This window comes from Squalius cephalus (assembly GCF_949319135.1).
Source record: "Squalius cephalus genome assembly, chromosome: 8".
Taxonomy (NCBI): Eukaryota; Metazoa; Chordata; class Actinopteri; order Cypriniformes; family Leuciscidae; genus Squalius; species Squalius cephalus.
In genome coordinates, this window is record NC_137129.1 from 6,257,887 (window position 1) to 6,277,230 (window position 19,344).

At 37.3% G+C, this 19,344-nt stretch overlaps 3 protein-coding genes across 4 annotated transcripts in view; all 3 read right to left on the minus strand.

Annotated features, from left to right (window-relative positions):
• The window catches only part of zmym4.1 (zinc finger MYM-type containing 4, tandem duplicate 1), a 31,851-nt gene extending 28,917 nt beyond the window's left edge, over window positions 1-2,934 (minus strand). For both annotated transcript variants that reach the window (XM_079878252.1, XM_079878251.1), the window contains exon 1: window positions 2,753-2,934. The gene's annotated coding sequence lies outside the window, so the exon portion shown is untranslated. The remainder of the gene's footprint in view (window positions 1-2,752) is intronic.
• On the minus strand, window positions 811-6,934 carry LOC307163006 (uncharacterized protein; the record flags this gene model as incomplete). The annotated part of the gene is made up of 4 exons (XM_079878797.1): window positions 6,733-6,934; window positions 4,648-5,192; window positions 895-1,233; window positions 811-839 (listed from the first exon to the last, which is right to left on the minus strand). Exons 1-4 carry the CDS (start codon window positions 6,744-6,746, stop codon window positions 811-813), a joined length of 927 nt encoding a protein of 308 aa, XP_079734923.1. The 5' UTR covers window positions 6,747-6,934.
• A 1,334-nt stretch (window positions 6,935-8,268) lies between these two features.
• Window positions 8,269-19,246, minus strand: LOC307163036 (piggyBac transposable element-derived protein 4-like). The gene is made up of 10 exons (XM_079878850.1): window positions 19,058-19,246; window positions 16,523-17,059; window positions 16,331-16,383; window positions 16,056-16,220; window positions 15,046-15,118; window positions 14,664-14,883; window positions 13,614-13,743; window positions 12,419-12,567; window positions 8,640-11,347; window positions 8,269-8,558 (listed from the first exon to the last, which is right to left on the minus strand). The coding sequence occupies exons 2-9, from the start codon at window positions 16,983-16,985 to the stop codon at window positions 9,757-9,759; spliced, it is 2,844 nt and encodes a 947-aa protein (XP_079734976.1). The 5' UTR covers window positions 16,986-17,059; window positions 19,058-19,246; the 3' UTR covers window positions 8,269-8,558; window positions 8,640-9,756.
• Window positions 19,247-19,344: the final 98 nt, after the last annotated feature.

Here is a 19,344-nt window from a genome sequence, read left to right on the forward strand (position 1 = left end):
GTCAGGGAATGAATTTGCATGTTCACTCGGCTCATCGTCAGCGGAAATCGCTTGGGTGTGAACACAAAAAACGCGTTGAAAAACGCTGGTGAATAACGCGCGCCGATATTCGTCCCGGTGTGTACGGCCCTTTATAAACAGAACGATAACTCCCATGAAAAACTGCAAATGATATAATCGAGTTGATCTCTCTAAACTCTCAAATTACTTATTCACGTGTACAAATGTTGATTATATATATAAAAACATTATATTTTCAGTTTATTGCAATATATATATATATGAAAAAAACTTAGGTCTATCTATATTAGTTTATATTATATATTATCTATATCTATATTATCTGTCTATTAATATATTAGTTTAATATATATTAAACTAACCATTTAAAAGCTATGGAGAAATGTAAGACTTCTCATGTACAAATGTTGATTTTATATATATATATATATATATATATATATATATATATATATATATATATATATATATATATATATATATATATATATATATATATATATATTATATATATAAAAAAAAAAATCAACATTTGTACATGAGAAGTCTTACATTTCTCCATAGCTTTTAAATGGTTAGTTCACACAATAATGACATTTCTCTCACTAATTAGCCTACCGGTACTCACCCTCATGTCGTTCCAAACCCGTAAAACCTTCGATCATCTTCGGAACACAAATTATGATATTTTTGATGAAATCCGAGAGCTTTCTGACCCCCCGCCCATAGACAGCAACGCAACTACATTGATTGTTTTTTTAGGTCTTGGTGAAGTGTTTAAAATGATGTTTAAGTGTGCAGTTCCTGGATGCCCAAACCTGGAGAAACCAGCGAGAGTACATAAAAGTGCCTCACCAATGCCGATGATTTCACCAATCAGGTAATCCACTTCGAGATGGTGCAGGCTGGGCACAGCTGTTGATTTGAGAAGTCGTCGTACCTTTCCTTGAATCGGTTTGAAGTCGTCTGGTGAAAAATGTTCACTGCACATCTTCATTTGCTTGACGTATCGAAGCGGTAAATTAACATCCCGCTGAACAGCCAGCAGCCACAGCTTCAGTCGCTCAGAATCATTTAATGGGAAAGTGTGAAAGGTAAGTCTTTCATCTGGTGGCATTGGTGAGGCACTTTTACGTTTTCTCGTTGGTTTCTCGCGGTTCAGGCATCCAGGAACTGCACACTTTAGCACCATTTTAAACACTTCACCAAGACCTAAAACACAATCATTGTGCAATTCAACAGCTTTCATACAGCGCGCGTCTTCTGCTTGTAAACAGTGCAGAGCTTCCGGGTTCGATGTCAGAAAGCCACACGCATGCGTCGTGGTTCCCTCGTGAACGCGCAAAGAGAAGGAATTGTAGAATAAAGTCATTTCTTTGCACATAACAACTATTCTTGTCGCTTCATAAAATTAAGGTTGAACCACTATAGTCACATGGACTATTTTAACTATGTCTTTACTACCTTTCTGGGCCTTGAAGGTGGTAGTTGCGTTGCTGTCTATGGAGGGGGTCAGAAAGCTCTCAGATTTCATCAAACATATCTTAATTTGTGTTTCGAAGTTGAATGAAGGTCTTACGGGTTTGGAACAACATGAGGGTGAGTAATTAATGACAGAAATTTCATTTTTGGGTGAACTAACCCTTCGATTAAGCTGTTCGCAATACTTCATGGGATTGTAATAGAATAAATAACTTTATTCTAGAGCTGCTGTAAAGCTGAAACAATCTCTGTTACTTTAATTTCCTATTATCACTGTAAAGCTACTTTGAAACAGCCCATATTGTTAAAAGTGTTATATAAACGAAGGCGCCTTGTTGTAGGTCGTTCCCTCTCTAAAGCCGTTAAGTAAACAGTCTTAGTTGATGTACCATTTTGTCCGATTTTCAAAAACTTTGCTTCAAAATCCGAGTTTGTAATATTATGATTCACCTCGTAGCTTGGTTCATGGCTCTTTAACGAGTTTTTTTTTTTTTTTCCTATGGAAAAGAAAAATACTTCTGGAACCAGCGCTGCTGAAAAAGGGGGCGGGAACTATTGAACTCCTGCGGTAACATTTTCACTTTTCATGGAAAAACAAATACATATTTTTTCTAAATGAAAAATACATTATATCATTAATAAATTATGTATTATTATTATTCCATCAATCTATTTTATTTAAAATTATACAATTAACGTTCCCACGCAAAAGTGTTGCAAATAACTTTTAATCGCATGTGTGGCAACAAAAAAAAACTACTAATAAATATATCCTTATATATCCACAGTTTTATGGATGAAAATATCCACTTTCCTGCAATAGTTTATATAATTCAGATAGCCTAGAGATATTTTTTTTAAATATTTCATAACTAAAGAAAACTCCTATTTCAAAACAATGGATTTTAATCTACAGCTGCACATAACATGGAGTCTCAGGATTATAAACGTGCATATTAAGCTAATAAAAATACTGGCTGATCATACATACTCAAATTCTTCAAAATAGCATTAATGCCCTGTTTTATTATACAAGTGCCGTTCTTTTGTCCTTTGCTCACAATTCGATGGGAACCCAAAAATGAAATACTCCATCACGTGGCTTTAAAATATGCATACAAAGAAAGTTGCAGCCAGAACGGAGCGTATAAATGTGAAATCCTGCAGGGCATGCATGTTTCTGCAGCGAATCTCTGCAGAGACGATAAACAACACGCGGGCCACCTTTCCAAACAGTTAAAATACTCACCTTAGAGCGCTTGACGTATTCTTCCAACAATCCCTCTCGCGACACAGCCGATACACAACTCCTGTGTGATGCACGGCGGGCCACTTCTGTTTTAAAACATCAAAATAGTGGAAAAGTTGGTAGAACAGGATCAACTAGCTGGATGGACTAGCTGGCTCTCCCGCGAAAGCACTTCCCCTTCTGCGTGCAGCAGTGCATTGTGGGAGATGCACACAACTAGCGGTGGGCGGGCGCATAGACATAAGGGCGGGCGCGCGGGCGTGATCGATTTGAGCACTTCGTTACAATAAAATATTCACCAGCTCATATTGATTATTTCTATTCATACCGATTAAGACTTTTTTTTTGGTTAACAGATTGATAAAAAATATCCGAGAAAAAAAAGATGAAAAAAGTGTAAACAAGTTAGTTTCATTTGACGACTACTAGTAGCTGCTTTTAATTTCAGTTGTGATAGTTTAATGGTTATAATTAAAATGTAATACATACCACCATCCAAACAACCAGGAGAATTAAAGTATTAAAGTATTAGAACTAAGGGGTACTTATTCTACTATTATGATACAACAATCTTACATTTGGGAGCAATTTAGTGAGAACATACACTGTACCTTTTTGTAATAATTGTGTACCAATACAAACTGTATTTTTTATTTTATTTTAAAGGGCTTTTTAAAAATTACAGGATACATATCTATGCATTTATAAAATTGGTACCAAATGTGATTGTTGTATCATAATAGTAGAATAAGTACCCCTTATATATCTATAATATTTACAGTATAAATAAAAAAAAAATCTCCTGGTTGTTACCCCTTTATTCCCCAAACTTAAGTATGTTATAGGTACACTATAATTACAGAAAGTAACACTGTAAAATGGCTTTAATTATGCAGTACTTTCCGGCCTGTAATCTAAAGCGTTACCAAATTAACATTTGAACTCTCTCTTGTGAAATTAGCATCACCATTTAAGACGAAAGTCTCACCTCAGTCTAATCCTAATCTACAGCTCTTTCCCTTGAACCCCGTTCCCCCATTCCTTCTCTCCCTCATGCTGACATCACGAAAATTCACCCAAAAATCTATATGGTTTAATTATCATACAACACTATATGTCTGGTATCATTTGAAATGTCTCAGTGCAACTGGTACAAAGCTAAAGAAGTAAACCAAAAGGTAAAGTTTTTAAGAGTTTAGAGATGTTTTGCTTACAGAGGAGGGTGGGTCTTTCATGCAAATGGCATCATGCCCTTAAAAAGGTGTAAACTGGAGACAGTGATTAATGCAAATTCCCATTGTTAGCATATGTTTAGGTTTCTGTCTTGGTCTGAGTATATAAAGAAATTTCTCAAAAGGCTCAGGGTGATTTGTAATGAGATTATTCGGGGCGAATTATGTATTTCCTGAGTCAGGTACATCTTTTACTCTATCTCTGAGCATTTGATGTTCTTGTATTGATTATCTTTGAACTGATTATGTACTTTGCATCCATTGTTACAGCAAATCTGTGTCAGATTAGTGATGGACTAGAGTCCAGTTTTGAGTGGAGCATAGGGCACACCAACTGTGATTTTAGAGTTCCGGCTAATATTTGGCACTAATTCAAGTGTACTTGGTTTGTAAAGACTAAAAGGGAATTTCCGTTTAGGACAGCAAAATGTTGTTTGACCAACCTAAATAGGGCAAGTCTTATAACAACCTGTGGAGATATTAAATTTCCTTTTTTATATACACCAGCACACAACATCTTTTATCATGATTTTGTTTTATTATAATGACATAAATTATAATTTACACACATTGCTTGAGAGTAAACATTTGTAATTTCTAGTTATCTATCAGATATCGCTAAATATGAAATGCTACACTAAGATGTTGATTGTACCATTTCACCTGACAGTGATTTTTCTAAATCACACTGCTTGGGTTTCTTTGGATATTGTTGAAGCCTCGCCCTCAGTGTGTTGACTTTGCTATCCAGCTCATCCATGATGAAACCCTCGTCAACCGACTCACTGTCCCTGTCTTCCCCCGGCCCAGCGCCCTCTGCAGGGAGGAATACATGCAGCTGGTGTGTGTGAGACCGAGACGTGGCAGATGAAGCGCCGTCGGGGGAATGGCGGGTGGGGAGGAAAGTCTTTCCCCTGACAGATAAAGTCTCGAGGTTTACGGGCTGCTTGCACTGCCTCTCTCTGCTCTCCGTGGGCCGCCGCTGACTGCGAGGAAGGGTTTGTCCAGGCTTTGGTGCAGGCCTGAGAGGCTGAGAGAAATGCATGTACACTTGATGATAGCTCTGCTGAGGTGTCTTTGTGTTCTCAGGGGTCTTGCAGGAGGGAAGAGAAGGGCCACCATGTTTGCGTAAAAGGGGGTGGCGGTTTTTGGAAAACCCCTCGAAAACAGCCCTCTGGCCTGGGGTGAACAGGGAAGGCTCACTGATACTGGGAGGGAGACCAAAAACAGACACATATGAGGTTAATCAGAAAATATTCATGTAAGCGGAAGGAATGGGGGGGGGGGGTTATTTTATTAAGTTATATTAAGTAATAAAGACACATTAAAAGGATCAAAGGAGATAGTAAACATTTATAATGTGAAAACAAAAAATGATATATATATATATATATATATATATATATATATATATATATATATATATAAATAAAATTATTAATTTCAATATTACAAAATGTTTCTTGAGTTGAGCAGCACAGAAGGTGCGCAGACTGATCAGTGTACGACATCAAAGTACCGCGAGAGTTCTGTATGCTTTCGCATCGCTCTCGCGGGATCGGTCTGCGCAGCGTCGCTTTAAGTTGAACAAACCAAAGGATCATGTGACAATGAAGACTGGACTAATTATGCTGAAAATTCAGCTATGATGTCTCAGAATAAATTTTAAAGTATATTCAAATAGAAAACAGTTGTTTTAAATATTTAATTTTCACAATATTACTGTTTTGACTGTCAATTTTGATCAATTAGATGCAGCCTTGCCTTGGTCAGCATTAGATTCGTAAAAAAAAAGAAGAAAAATCTTATTGATACCAAACTTGAAAAGTAGTGCATATTTTCACTTTAAGATGTTATAATTTTGATAACTACGAAATACCAAATGAGCTGCATGTACAGTAACATGGGACAAACGGGTCATTCTGAAACAACTGTTATGATAAACAACAACAACAAAAAATCTTGATAAATTGCAACATCAAATCTTCAGCTCAAGAGATGTAGGAATGATTCTATGGCGAACATGTTATTTAGTTAGTTCAGGTTGTAAAATTTGATGAGACTCCCAAAAAATACAAAGATATTTTTTTAATAAATAATTTATGATATTTGTAAATAATAATAATAATAGTGTACTGCTTGAGAAACCCTAGGAACATTAGCTGCTGTCATTGGATAATCAGTGTAATATAGCTGTTGTTTTTTCCAGCGCTGTTTGGGTGTGTTGCCACGCAAGAGGAATGTTTCTCAGGTTTCTAGAGCGTTCTCCATGGTGTATAGCGGGTTTGACACTTCCTGTTACTGGCTGGTGAAGTTTAATGCAGACCCGAACAAACTACTAATTCCGGGTATTGCATTGCTGTAAGCATTAAACTTACTCTGAATTTTAAAAATTATTACAATTATTTGAAACAATTAGATGAAAATGAATGTATTGAAATACTATAAATATTACAAAAATACAATTTCATGTGCCTTAAATTTTCTTAAGGATATTAATATCCTTAAAAAATAGTCAAATAATAAAATCATATACATATATCCTGTTATTCAATGATTTTTTGATGCATTAAAATTCCACTGTATTTCCTCCTGATTGAATGCATTAAAAATAGTTTTGTTGGTATAAACCAATGTATTCAGATGGATTCAGCGATGTTAATATTTTTAGTACTTTTCTAAAATTGATCCTGGAGTCCCAGGCAATAGATTCAGCGCTAGACTTCGAGGCACCAGATATCAGCTTACCTGAGAGGCACCATGGTGTTCTGACCATGTGTTGATCTGGACAATGATGGAAGCCTGAAATCATCTCTGCTCCATGAGCCTGGAAGAGGGATCGCGGAGCTGGAGAGCAGGTTACGAAGCGGAGCAGAAAAGCTCTCGGATTCCGTCTGTGCTCGGACTGTCCACCATTTCTGCAACCGGGCGCATGGTACGACAAATTTTGCAGGAGACAGGCTTCAGACTCTTCTACAAAAGGAAGATCAATTTATTTAATAATGACTTTCCATAAAATAACCAACCCGTATTTAGGTATTCCTTTGCCATTACCTTCTTGAAGGCTAGGAGGCAGTTTTGTTTGCAGAACTTCATAACTCGGTCCTCTATCCGCAGAGACGGACACTGACTGTCTGTGCCATAGCAGTATCCACCACAGTTCACACAGCTGTTCATGTTCAGCTTATTGGAGGAGCGGAACTGGTTGAAGCAGCTTTCGCTGCACAGCTTTTGGATGGAGCCCATGAAGTTCACTTCATGAGTGTAAGTCTATGAGAAATGCAATTGCAACACGCAACCTTTTAAAACTACTGAACTTTATTTTTATATGGATCTTATAAAGCAGCCACAGAAACGGTTATACAATTGTCACAGACAGAAAAAAACAACTATAACATACTTTGTTTTTTCTAGAGAAATATAAAGTGACAAAAATGCAATTTCAGTCTACCAGAACAATAGTGTTTTCTAGAGAAATATAAAGTGACAAAAATGCAATTTCAGTCTACCAGAACAATAGTGTTTTCTAGAGAAATATAAAGTGACAAAAATGCAATTTCAGTCTACCAGAACAATAGTATTTTCTAGAGATATATAAAGTAACAAAAATGCAATTTCAGTCTACCAGAACAATAGTGTTTTCTAGAGAAATATAAAGTAACAAAAATGCAAATGTATCAGACAGCCTGTCAGTTATGATACAGATTTGCTTTTCATGAACCTAAAGTACACTAAACAGTAGTTGCAGTCCTACAATGTGTGAGCAATATGTACAGTGCAAACAAAGGTTGATTTTCTAACAAATACAAACACAGTGGATTCAGAAAGCATATAAACCCCTTAATTCTTTCATATTTTATGTTGCTGCCTTATGCTAAATGGCACCACACCACAACCAGCTCCATAAAGCTTGATGACAAAGCAAAAACAAGACTGAGAACTTTGCACACTGATCAATAATAAAAAAACGAAAATAATTAAGGGGTCTGAATAATATTTCTAAATTATGGATATAAATATAGGCAGATATTGGGCCATACAATGACTTTGGACTACTGGAATTTGTAGATCAGAGTCTTTGTCACAACATGTTGTGAAAACCATCTTGTCCATTCATTCAGAAAACAACCCTTTAATTTAACTTTTGTGTGACGCTTTGTTTGATGTGTTTCACATCTGGGGAGATAATCACATCTACGGAGATAATCACATCTGGGGATGCCACAGTAAGGAAACCAAAAGAAATTATGTGAAGACTAAAAGAAAGAATATTTTAGTTTGTTTGTAATTTATTTACAATAGTGTACAACATCATACAGAGAGACAGAAAGATAAACAGACAGAAGGTCAAAAGCACATTTGAGAGCACACAGTCACAGATTTGTGTGCCATTCCTGGAAACAGTTCCTGGTCAACTGAAGACACAAGTGCACGTCACATGCCTGGCATTTCCAAGGTGTTTGCTGCTTCTTGCCATGCGCTGCTTTGCAATGCACACAGATCCGACGTCCAGCAGAAGCAATTTTCCTGGCATCTGAGCTCAGCTGGGCTCCTGGAACAGGCACATGTCTCTTCTACAAAAGGAAGATCAATTTATTTAATAATGACTTTCCACAAAATAACCAAACCTTGTTTAGGTATTCCTTTGCAGTTACCTGTTTAAAGGCTAGGAGGCAGTTTTGTTTGCAGAACTTCATAACTCGGTCCTCTATCTGCAGAGACGGACACTGACTGTCTGCGCCATAGCAGTATCCACCACAGTTCACACAGCTGTTCATGTTCAGCTTATTGGAGGAGCGGAACTGGTTGAAGCAGCTTTCGCTGCACAGCTTTTGGATGGAGCCCATGAAGTTCACTTCATGAGTGTAAGTCTATGAGAAATGCAATTGCAACACGCAACCTTTTAAAACTACTGAACTTTATTTTTATATGGATCTTATAAAGCAGCCACAGAAACGGTTATACAATTGTCACAGACAGAAAAAAACAACTATAACATACTTTGTTTTTTCTAGAGAAATATAAAGTGACAAAAATGCAATTTCAGTCTACCAGAACAATAGTGTTTTCTAGAGAAATATAAAGTAACAAAAATGCAATGTTATGATACAGATTTGCTTTTCATGAATCTAAAGTACACTAAACAGTAGTTGCAGTCCTACAATGTGTGAGCAATATGTACAGTGCAAACAAAGGTTGATTTTCTAACAAATACAAACACAGTGGATTCAGAAAGCATATAAACCCCTTAATTCTTTCATATTTTATGTTGCTGCCTTATGCTAAACGGCACCACACCACAACCAGCTCCATAAAGCTTGATGACAAAGCAAAAACAAGACTGAGAACTTTGCACACTGATCAATAATAAAAAAATTAATGGGTCTGTATAATATTTCTAAATTATGTATATAAATATAGGCAGATATTGGGCCATAAAATGACTTTGGACTACTGGAATTTGTAGATCAGAGTCTTTGTCACAACATGTTGTGAAAACCATCTTGTCCATTCATTCAGAAAACAACCCTTTAATTTAACTTTTGTGTGACGCTTTGTTTGATGTGTTTCACATCTGGGGAGATAATCACATCTACGGAGATAATCACATCTGGGGATGCCACAGTAAGGAAACCAAAAGAAATTATGTGAAGACTAAAAGAAAGAATATTTTAGTTTGTTTGTAGTTTATTTACAATAGTGTACAACATCATACAGAGAGACAGAAAGATAAACAGACAGAAGGTCAAAAGCACATTTGAGAGCACAGAGTCACAGAGTTGTGTGCCATTCCTGGAAACAGTTCCTGGTCAACTGAAGACACAAGTGCACGTCACATGCCTGGCATTTCCAAGGTGTTTGCTGCTTCTTGCCATGCGCTGCTTTGCAATGCACACAGATCCGACGTCCAGCAGAGGCAATTTTCCTGGCATCTGAGCTCAGCTGGGCTCCTGGAACAGGCACATGGTCACAAGAGCTCTGTTTTCGGGGTATTTTCAGTGACATATCACATAGCTCTGCGATAAGTTGCTCCATAAACCCTTTGTGGGTCATGTTGCCGTACAGCTCTTTGTGCAATGTGAAGGAGTTGGTGGCAGCAATGTCCAATAAGTGTAGAAAGATCTTTCTGTACCACTTCAGGGTTTTGTGCTGTGTGGTATAGTATTGCAACAGCTGATCGGACAGGTCAACGCCCCCCATATGTTGGTTGTACGCAACGATGGGTGCGGGACAGGGAAAAGTCTTCAAGCTCCATGCTTCTGTTTCTTTCACCCTCCTCTGCACAGTGTCTCCGGTGTAGGCAGGATGGATAGTGGAACAGACAGACACCTCTCGTGTGTCCATCCACTTCACAAACACAAGTGGTCCATCCCGAATCCACCTAATGGATCCCCTGGCGGACTTTTTGGTCAGTGAATTAGCTGCATTCTGGGGGCTGTCCTTCCTGTAGTCTCTGTAAGTCCCACAGGCACCATACTTCATGGCTAACAGGTCTTTTAAGAGCTTCGGACTTGTGTAGAAATTGTCCATGTACACATGGTACCCAGATCCAAAAAATTTTTTGTCCACAAGAGACATCACTGTATCATATGGTAGTCCATGGCCAGTGGCATTGGTATTCTTTCCAGTGTACACAGAAAAGTCCACAGTGTATCCATTCGATGAGTCTGCGAGGACAAACAGCTTGAACCCCCACTTGGTTGGCTTGGCTTTCATGTACTGTGTCATTCCCGTGTTTGCTTTGCATGCCACCATTCTTTCGTCCACGGCTAAATTTCTTCTAGGATGATAGCTGGTTTTGCATGCAAGACGGATTGTGTCAATGAGGGGTTTGACCCTGAAAAGGCGGTCATACCCATCTGTGCCCTTCTTTTTGTCATTCTCTCTGTCTCCGCCTGGATGACTCATATGCATATTCCATGAAATGGTGCGGTATCTGTCCCTTGACATAACTGTGGCAGGAAAAGGCACAGAGAAAAGACTGCCCTGCCGCCAGTAGTCACTGATGGAGCTCAGCTTCACCATGCCCATGTAAAATACCAGCCCAAAGTAGCGGTACATCTCGCAAACGTTGATATCAGTCCACTTGTATTTGCGACCCCTCGCAATTGACCTGGCGGCCTGAGCGTTAGTGTTGTAGCACAGAGTTGACACAGCGCTTTCAGTGAAAAACAGTTTGAAGAGACTAAGAGGGGTGTGTGAGTCAGTCGCACGCAGCTGCGGTCCAGGTTCCCGTGAGGGCAGGAATCTCAGATTCTGTGGGACCAAGTCGACTTCTGTCTCTGTTTTCCATGACTGATTCGGCATCCTGATTGTCTTGGCTTTCTTTGCAACCGGCATCAGGTCACAGTCATTCTCAGATCTGCAAAAAAATAATAAAGCAAACACCTGTGAGCATGCGAATAATTACAAGCAACTGCACTATTTAACATTATTGATTGCTAATATTGAAAAACACATGCATAAATTTATAGCACATTACGAACATTTAAACCTAATCAGATATTTGTATTTTACATTAAATATAGTATAAATAATTATAATTTGATTTTAATATACAATGCCATTCAAAAGTTTTGGGGTAGGTAATATGTTTAATGTTTTTGAAAGAAGTCTCAAATGCTTACCGAGGCTGCATTTATTAGATTATTGCTAAATATTAAAATGACTGTTCTAAAGTAATACATTGCAATATGTAATTTATTCCTGTGATGCAAAGCTGAATTTTCAGCATCAGTCTTTAGTGACACATGATCCTTTAGAAATCTTTCTTATATGCTGAATTGCTGCTCAAGAATCATTTATTACTATTATAACAGTTGAAAACGGTTAAAAAAAATATTTTTATGGAAATTGTTTTTTTTCTTCTAAAGAACAGCATTTATTTGAAATAAAAATATTAAGTAACTTTATAAAATGTCTTTACTGACACCTTTGTTGCATTTAATATGTAACCTTGCTGAAAAACAGTGTTCATTTCTTTCAAAAAACACACCTAAGTGACCCCAAACCTTTGAATGGTAGTGTATTATAGTACGTGCTTGTTTTGAACAACATTTAGATGTAATGACAAGTTGCCTAGGTCAAGGGCAACATATTTTACTAAAAATATAACAAACCATCTTATTTTAGTCTGGCAAACAGCCCAACTAGTAAAATATGTACATGCTTCTCTAAAAATAACATGGTAGCACTTTATTTTACAGTCCTGTTCCACATGTAGACTACATACTGTATACTTACTGTAGTCATTACAATAACTGGGTAATAACTAGGTACTAGTCCCGAACCTACCCCTAAAACTAACCTTAACCCATGTAGTTACCTATTCAGTACTTTATTGGTAAGTACACGAAGTACATTGAAAGTGCACGTACTGTAAAATAAAGTGCAACCATAACATACATGCTACCTAAAGAAAGAATAGACTTACTCATCAGAACTGAAATCCTCTGCTGGATCAATTCGCTCTTCAAAATGCAACCATTCTTCATCAGACTCGTGCTCTTCTTCTGAGGAATAGGTGAGTTCATCCTCACTGTCCACGGTCTCGATAGGTTCCTCACACGTGCATTGTGCCATCTTCCAAAAGCGATGAAAAGTGAATGAATCGGATGAAGCTATGCTATTTTTATCACATTGATGGGGGAGCTTTTACCATATTTGTATGGCTCGCCCAGGTCATAACCGAGTGGGAGCGCATATAATGCGATAGATAGATAGATACATAACGTTACCGTTTATCTGCCTCATCTAACAAATTCAGTACGAGTAAAATGTTTGCATAAATATTAAATATAGCGTGCGTGAATACATCGAGGTGGACCACAGAATGCTGTGTTCCCTTTCAAGCATACGTTTTGGTGTCTCACTATGGGATACGCCCCTTCCGCGGATTCCTCAGAAGTCCTATTACATTACGCCAGCCCCAATTGGCTGGCAGACATGACGTAGTGTCTGGGAGTGGCTACCCCACCCCTCGAGTTGGCTCGAGCGATTTCTTTCGCGCTTTCCATTTTAAGGGAACATAGTGAGCTTCGATGCTCCCTTTTCAGAGTGCATTGTGGGACTTTTTAGGGAGCGAATGTTTCAGTGCACTCTATTCTTCTCTGACAGTAGGTGGCACTTTTAGAAAAGCAGAAATGGTTACCCCAAAATGGAAAATGGTAAACCTGGTTAGCCAGGAACCAAAAGCATAGCGCAACTTTCTATTTCCTACTTGTCACAGAGAAAGGAAGTACAACCAAAATGTACATGTTTTCAAAGAGCCGATAAGATTTTTGTATTCGCTGTGGTGAGAAAGCCAGTTCCAGATTCTTCCTCTAGCCATTTACTGTCACTTAGCAAAATAGTTTGTTTGTGAGCGCCTCCAAGTCAATTTTATGTAACATCAGCAGGCTCTGGGCATGTGACCAAAAGCGTAAATGTGCGACGGAAAACACTAAAAGCATGAAAACGTTTGTGTCTGAACATACACAATAACAGCTGTTCATTTAAATTTAAATGTTCTTCACATTGAATATGTGTCTTGGTGTGAACAGGTCCTTAGGGGTCAAAAACATGATTAAGTTTGCATGCCGAAGAGTCAGTAGGGGCGCTCCAGTGAACAGATAGAGATGGACACTCACCATTCCTGCTTTCTGACACACACTGCACTTGAACTTTAAAGCGCTGAGGCATTTCTGACTGCAAAACTCCTTCAAAGTCCCTGACATGTCCACCGGGGCATTGACTACATCTTTCGGTTCAACAATGTCTCTGCACAGAAAAAGAAATGGTAAAAGGTTATATATGCTATATTGTTATATATTATAATGCAACCTTTTAAAATAAAGCAACATGTTATAATTTTAAAGAATTAAAGGGAAATCTCAGCCAAAAATAAAATTCTGTCATCATTTACTCAATTCATTCATCTTCGGAACACAAATGAAAATATTTTAATGAAATCTGAGAGATTTCTGTCCCTCCATTGAAAGTCTATTTACACAAAACTCTGATGCTTCAAAACGTTCATAAAGAGATCATAAAATAAATCAAGCTGTTTAATCCAAGTGTTCTGAAGAGACATGATCATTTTATATTAGGACCACATTTATTTTAGGTTTAGTTAGATCAGCAAACATAAATAGAAGCTCAACCGTACATGCTTGAAGCGCGAGAAAAAAAAAACATTTGGTTTGCGTAGTTGAGCTTCCATGACCAAATTTAAATGCTCTATGCATGTTCACTAATCAAAGCAATCAAGACTTGGATTAAACTGCTCAATTCATATGGATTTAATTCATAATCTCTTTATGAATGTTTTGATGCATGCAAATTTTGGGTGAGTAGACTTTCAATTGAGAGACAGAAACCTCTCAGATTTAATTAAAAATCTCCATTTGTGTTCTGAAGATAAACAAATGTCTTATGGATTTGGAATGATATGAGGGTGAGTAAATGTCAATTTTCATTTCTGGGTGGTAAATTTCATTTCAGTTTTGGTGTGGTAAAAAAAAAAAAGGCACAAGAGGCAAAAATGCCAATTAAGACGGGGCCTAAGTTCATATTCAAAAATGATGTATTTGAATGCTTTGGAAGTCATTTTTGAATGTAAAAGCATAAACATCAAATGTAATGCAACTGGTATGATCATTTGAAAAATGTAAAAACTAAAAGTTTTAATGTAGGCATACTTGAGGCAGTGGTAACATTGTTTCTTCTGAGGTATCTTGACCACCATGGTGGAGGTGCTGCAGAGACACTGAGGTGAGCAGTAGATTTTAGGACAGCCTTTGCGCTGGAACGCCGTCTGTCCCTTTAGCAGGACTTTGTGACATCCTGTGCAGACCACACCGATTGGATTGGCAGGGGCCAGAGGACGAAGGGTTAGTGTAGGGCCTAGTGCTGCCTTTGCTGGGTTGTATGTTGGAGCAGCAGTCACAAGAAGAGGAATAAGAAAGAAATATATGTAAGTATAATATATAATATATATAATATAATAAGTAAGAAATATAATATAACTTTCACTATTCACCCAGGCAGCAAAATATCATAATATATTTTTAGAGTTCATACCGATAAATGTGGCATTTCCTCCTACAGAGAACACTGCGCTGATTTTGATCGCATCAGGTGTCTGGTTAAAATCCTGAAAGCAAGAACACAATGGTTGCATGTTTATAATCGCCTGAAAAATGTTATACGGTTTGACTTGTTGGCTTATTTCATTAATCTCATTCTGATTATTGTGCACCTTACATACCAATCACATTTTGCTATTTGAATAAGGACATTTTAGGTGACTACATTTTATTTTCTAGTGCAGTAAAGTAGTGGAGGAAAAAAATATTTAGGGAAGGATGCATTAAATTGATCAAAAGTGACAGTAAAGGCATGTTACCAAAAAAAAAAAAAAAAAAAAAAAAAAAAAAAAAAAAATTATATATAAAAAAAAAATATATATATATATATATTTTATATATAAAATATATATAATATATATATATATATATATATATATTTCAAATAAATGCTGTTCTTTTGAACTTTCTATTAATCAAAGAATCTTGAAATAAAGTGCATCACTGTCTCCACAAAAATATTGAGCAGCACAAATTAGAAACGTTACAATAGGAGCAAATCAGCATATCAGAATGATTTCCGAAGGATCATGTGACAATGTAGACTGAAGTAATGATGCTGAAAATTCAGCTTTGATCACGGGAATAAATTACATTTTAAAATGTATTCAAATATGAAAAACAATCATTTTAAAATGTAACATTTCACAACACTACTGTTTTTACTGTATTTTTGAACAAATAAAACTTTTTTTTTTTAAAGTTGTTTGTGTGTATTTAGCCTGTTTCACCATTTAAATCCAATTAAATTATTAATCACAATTATTCATTTTAAAATTATTTGTCAGACTAAATCATGACAGGCCTATATATAGGAGTAACATTAGAACAGTAATTACCCACATAAACCCACCCTGTATTAACATCTATTCCTCATATACATTGTTTAACCTTCGTTACCCCTTTGCAAAAAAATAAAAGGCAGAAATCACTGGTGAGACTCACAGCTGCGGTGTCGGGTTCATCTTTAATGTTTCCCACCGGCTGCAGATGTGTCAACGCTTTCTCATACTCCTCATCCATTGGCTCATCCTTCACCTTCACTGGTATGGCGATGGAGGGATGGGCCACTTGAGGTTTCAACTCAGTTGTTACCACTGAATGTGTTTGCTGGATTTAGATGAAGAGGGTTTTAGTGTAAGGAGTGTACTTCTCCATGGAGTAACAAATGAACTCAATGAAATTCAATGGTAACCATAAAATAGTAAAATTGTGCTTACCATGGCAGAAGGCTCAGTTTTCTCACTTTTTATGGGGTTAGCCAACAATTTTCCTGTTAAATATAAAAATTGTGTAACATGCTTATCAATAACATCAATCAATATAAATAAAAGGTTTGCAACTCAACAAAACGTTAAAGAAAGCATCTAGTAACATGCAAAAAAAAAAAAAAAAAAAAAACCCACACCAACCTGCATCTTCTGGTTTATCTACCTCCAGCTTCCCATCCCAATTCTCAGTCTTGTCCACATCTATTGCCATTTCATTCGTGAAGTCCTCAACTTTAGCAGTCAAAAGATCATTTGAAAACTGTGCCGTGTCCTCTGCGTTGTTCTTGTCTTCGTTCTTCACTTGTTTTGTAGCAGCCTTCTGTTCACAGTGTCCCTGTACACAATTTTCTACTTTTTCTTCACCCTGTTCGGTTGGACTGTCCTTTTCTGGACTGTTTCCTTGTTCCACATCCGGTTGCTGTCTTAAATCCAGATCTTCCTCCATCTGCTCTTCTTCCTCCTTCTCCATCAGGCTGTTTTGAGGGTTTGGCTCATTCACACCTGCTTCATTGGCTTCCAGCTTGCATGACTCCACCGCATCAGGCTTCTCTTCTGCACCAGCTGCATCTCCAGAGAGATGTCCTGTGAAATCCTCACTGGCCATAAGGACACCCGACGCAGACGTAGAGTCCAGGTGTGAAACTGCCTCTGTAGAGTGTGAGGGGCCAGACTTCGCTCCTGAAAGTGGGAAATGATTTCATTTATCTATATGGCAGAGTTCAACAATAAAGGCCCGGACTATAACGACAACACTAAAGATAAAGTTTTAAAAATCATTCTAAATTTAAAAGAATATTAGAGTCCCTCACCACAACTATAATGATAACGACAAAGAGTATATATGCATCATCTAACTAATCTTCTAACTAATTCTCTAATTAGCATCATCTAACTAATTCTCTCACTAATTAGCCTACCGGTACTCACCCTCATGTCGTTCCAAACCCGTAAAACATTCGATCATCTTCAGAACACAAATTATTATATTTTTTATGAAATCCGAGAGCTTTCTGACCCCCCGCCCATAGACAGCAACGTAACTACATTGATTGTTTTTTTGAGGCACTTTTACGTTTTCTCGTTGGTTTCTCGCGGTTCAGGCATACAGGAACTGCACACTTTAGCACCATTTTAAACACTTCACCAAGACCTAAAACACAATCATTTTGCAATTCAATAGCTTTCATACAGCGTGCGTCTTCTGCTTGTAAACAGTGCACAGCTTCCGGGTTCGATGTCAGAAAGCCACACACATGCGTCGTGGTTCCCTCGTGAACGCGCAAAGAGAAGGAATTGTAGAATAAAGTAATTTTTTGCAAATAAAAATTATTCTTGTCGCTTCATAAAATTAAGATTGAACCACTGTAGTCACATGGACTATTTTAACGATGTCTTTACTACCTTTCTGGGCCTTGAAAGTGGTAGTTGTGTTGCTGTCTATGGAGGGGGTCAGAAAGCTCTCAGATTTCATCAAACATATCTTAATTTGTGTTTCAAAGAAGGTCTTACGGGTTTGGAACAACATGAGGTTGAGTAATTCATATCATTTTTGGGTGAACTAACCCTTCGATTAAGCTGTTCTCAATACTTCATGGGATTGTAATAGAATAAATAACTTTATTCTAAAGCTGCTGTAAAGCTAAAACAATCTCTGTTACTTTAATTTCCTATTATCACTGTAAAGCTACTTTGAAACAGTCCATATTGTTAAAAGTGTTAAACGAAGGTGCCTTGTTGTAGTTCGTTCCCTCAGTAAAGCCGTTAAGTAAACAGTCTTAGTTGATGTACCTTTTTGCTTTTTGTCCGATTTTCAAAAACTTTGCTTCAAAATCCGAGTTTGTAATATTATGATTCACCTCGTAGCTTGGTTCATGGCTCTTTAACGAGTTTTTTTTTTTTTTTTTAATCCCTATGGAAAATAAAAATACTTCTGGAACCAGCGCTGCTGAAAAAGGGGGCGGGAACTATTGAACTCTTGCTGTAACATTATAGAGTATTTTTACTTTTCATGGACAACCAAATACATTTTTTTTTAAAATGAAAAATACATTATATCATTAATAAATTGTGTATTATTATTATTCCATCAATCTATTTTATTTAAAATTATACAATTAACGTTCCCACGCAAAATTGTTGCAAATAACTTTTAATCGCATGTGTGGCAACAAAAAAAACCCCAACAACTAATAGATATATCCTAAAATAACCACAGTTTTACGGATGAAAATATCCACTTTCCTGCAATACTTTATATAATTCAGATAGCCTAGAGTTATTTTTTAAATACTTCATAACTAAAGAAAACTCCTATTTCAAAACATCAGCCCCACACAATGGATTTTAGTCTACAGTTGCACATAACATGGAGTCTCAGGATAATAAACATGCATCTTAAGCTAATAACAATACTGGCTGATCATACATACTATCCATTTCTTCAAAATAGCATTAATGCCCTGTTTTATTATACAAGTGCCGTTCTTTTGTCCTTAGCTCACAATTCGATGGGAACGCAAAAATGAAATACTCCATCATGTGGCTTTAAAATATGCATACAAAGAAAGTTGCAGCCAGAACGGAGCGTATAAAGGTGAAATCCTGCAGGGCATGCATGTTTCTGCAGAGACGATAAACAACACGCGGGCCACCTTTCCAAACAGTTAAAATACTCACCTTAGAGCGCTTGACGTATTCTTCCAACAATCCCTCTCGCGACACAGCCGATACACAACTCCTGTGTGATGCACGGTGGGTCACTTCTGTTTTAAAACATCAAAATAGTGGAAAAAGTTGGTAGAACAGGATGAACTAGCTGGATGAACTAGCTGGCTCTCCCGCAAAAGCACTTCCCCTTATGCGTGCAGCAGTGCATTGTGGGAGATGCACACAACTAGCGGTGGGCGGGCGCATAGACATAAGGGCGGGCGCGCGGGCGCGATTGATTTGAGCACTTCGTTACA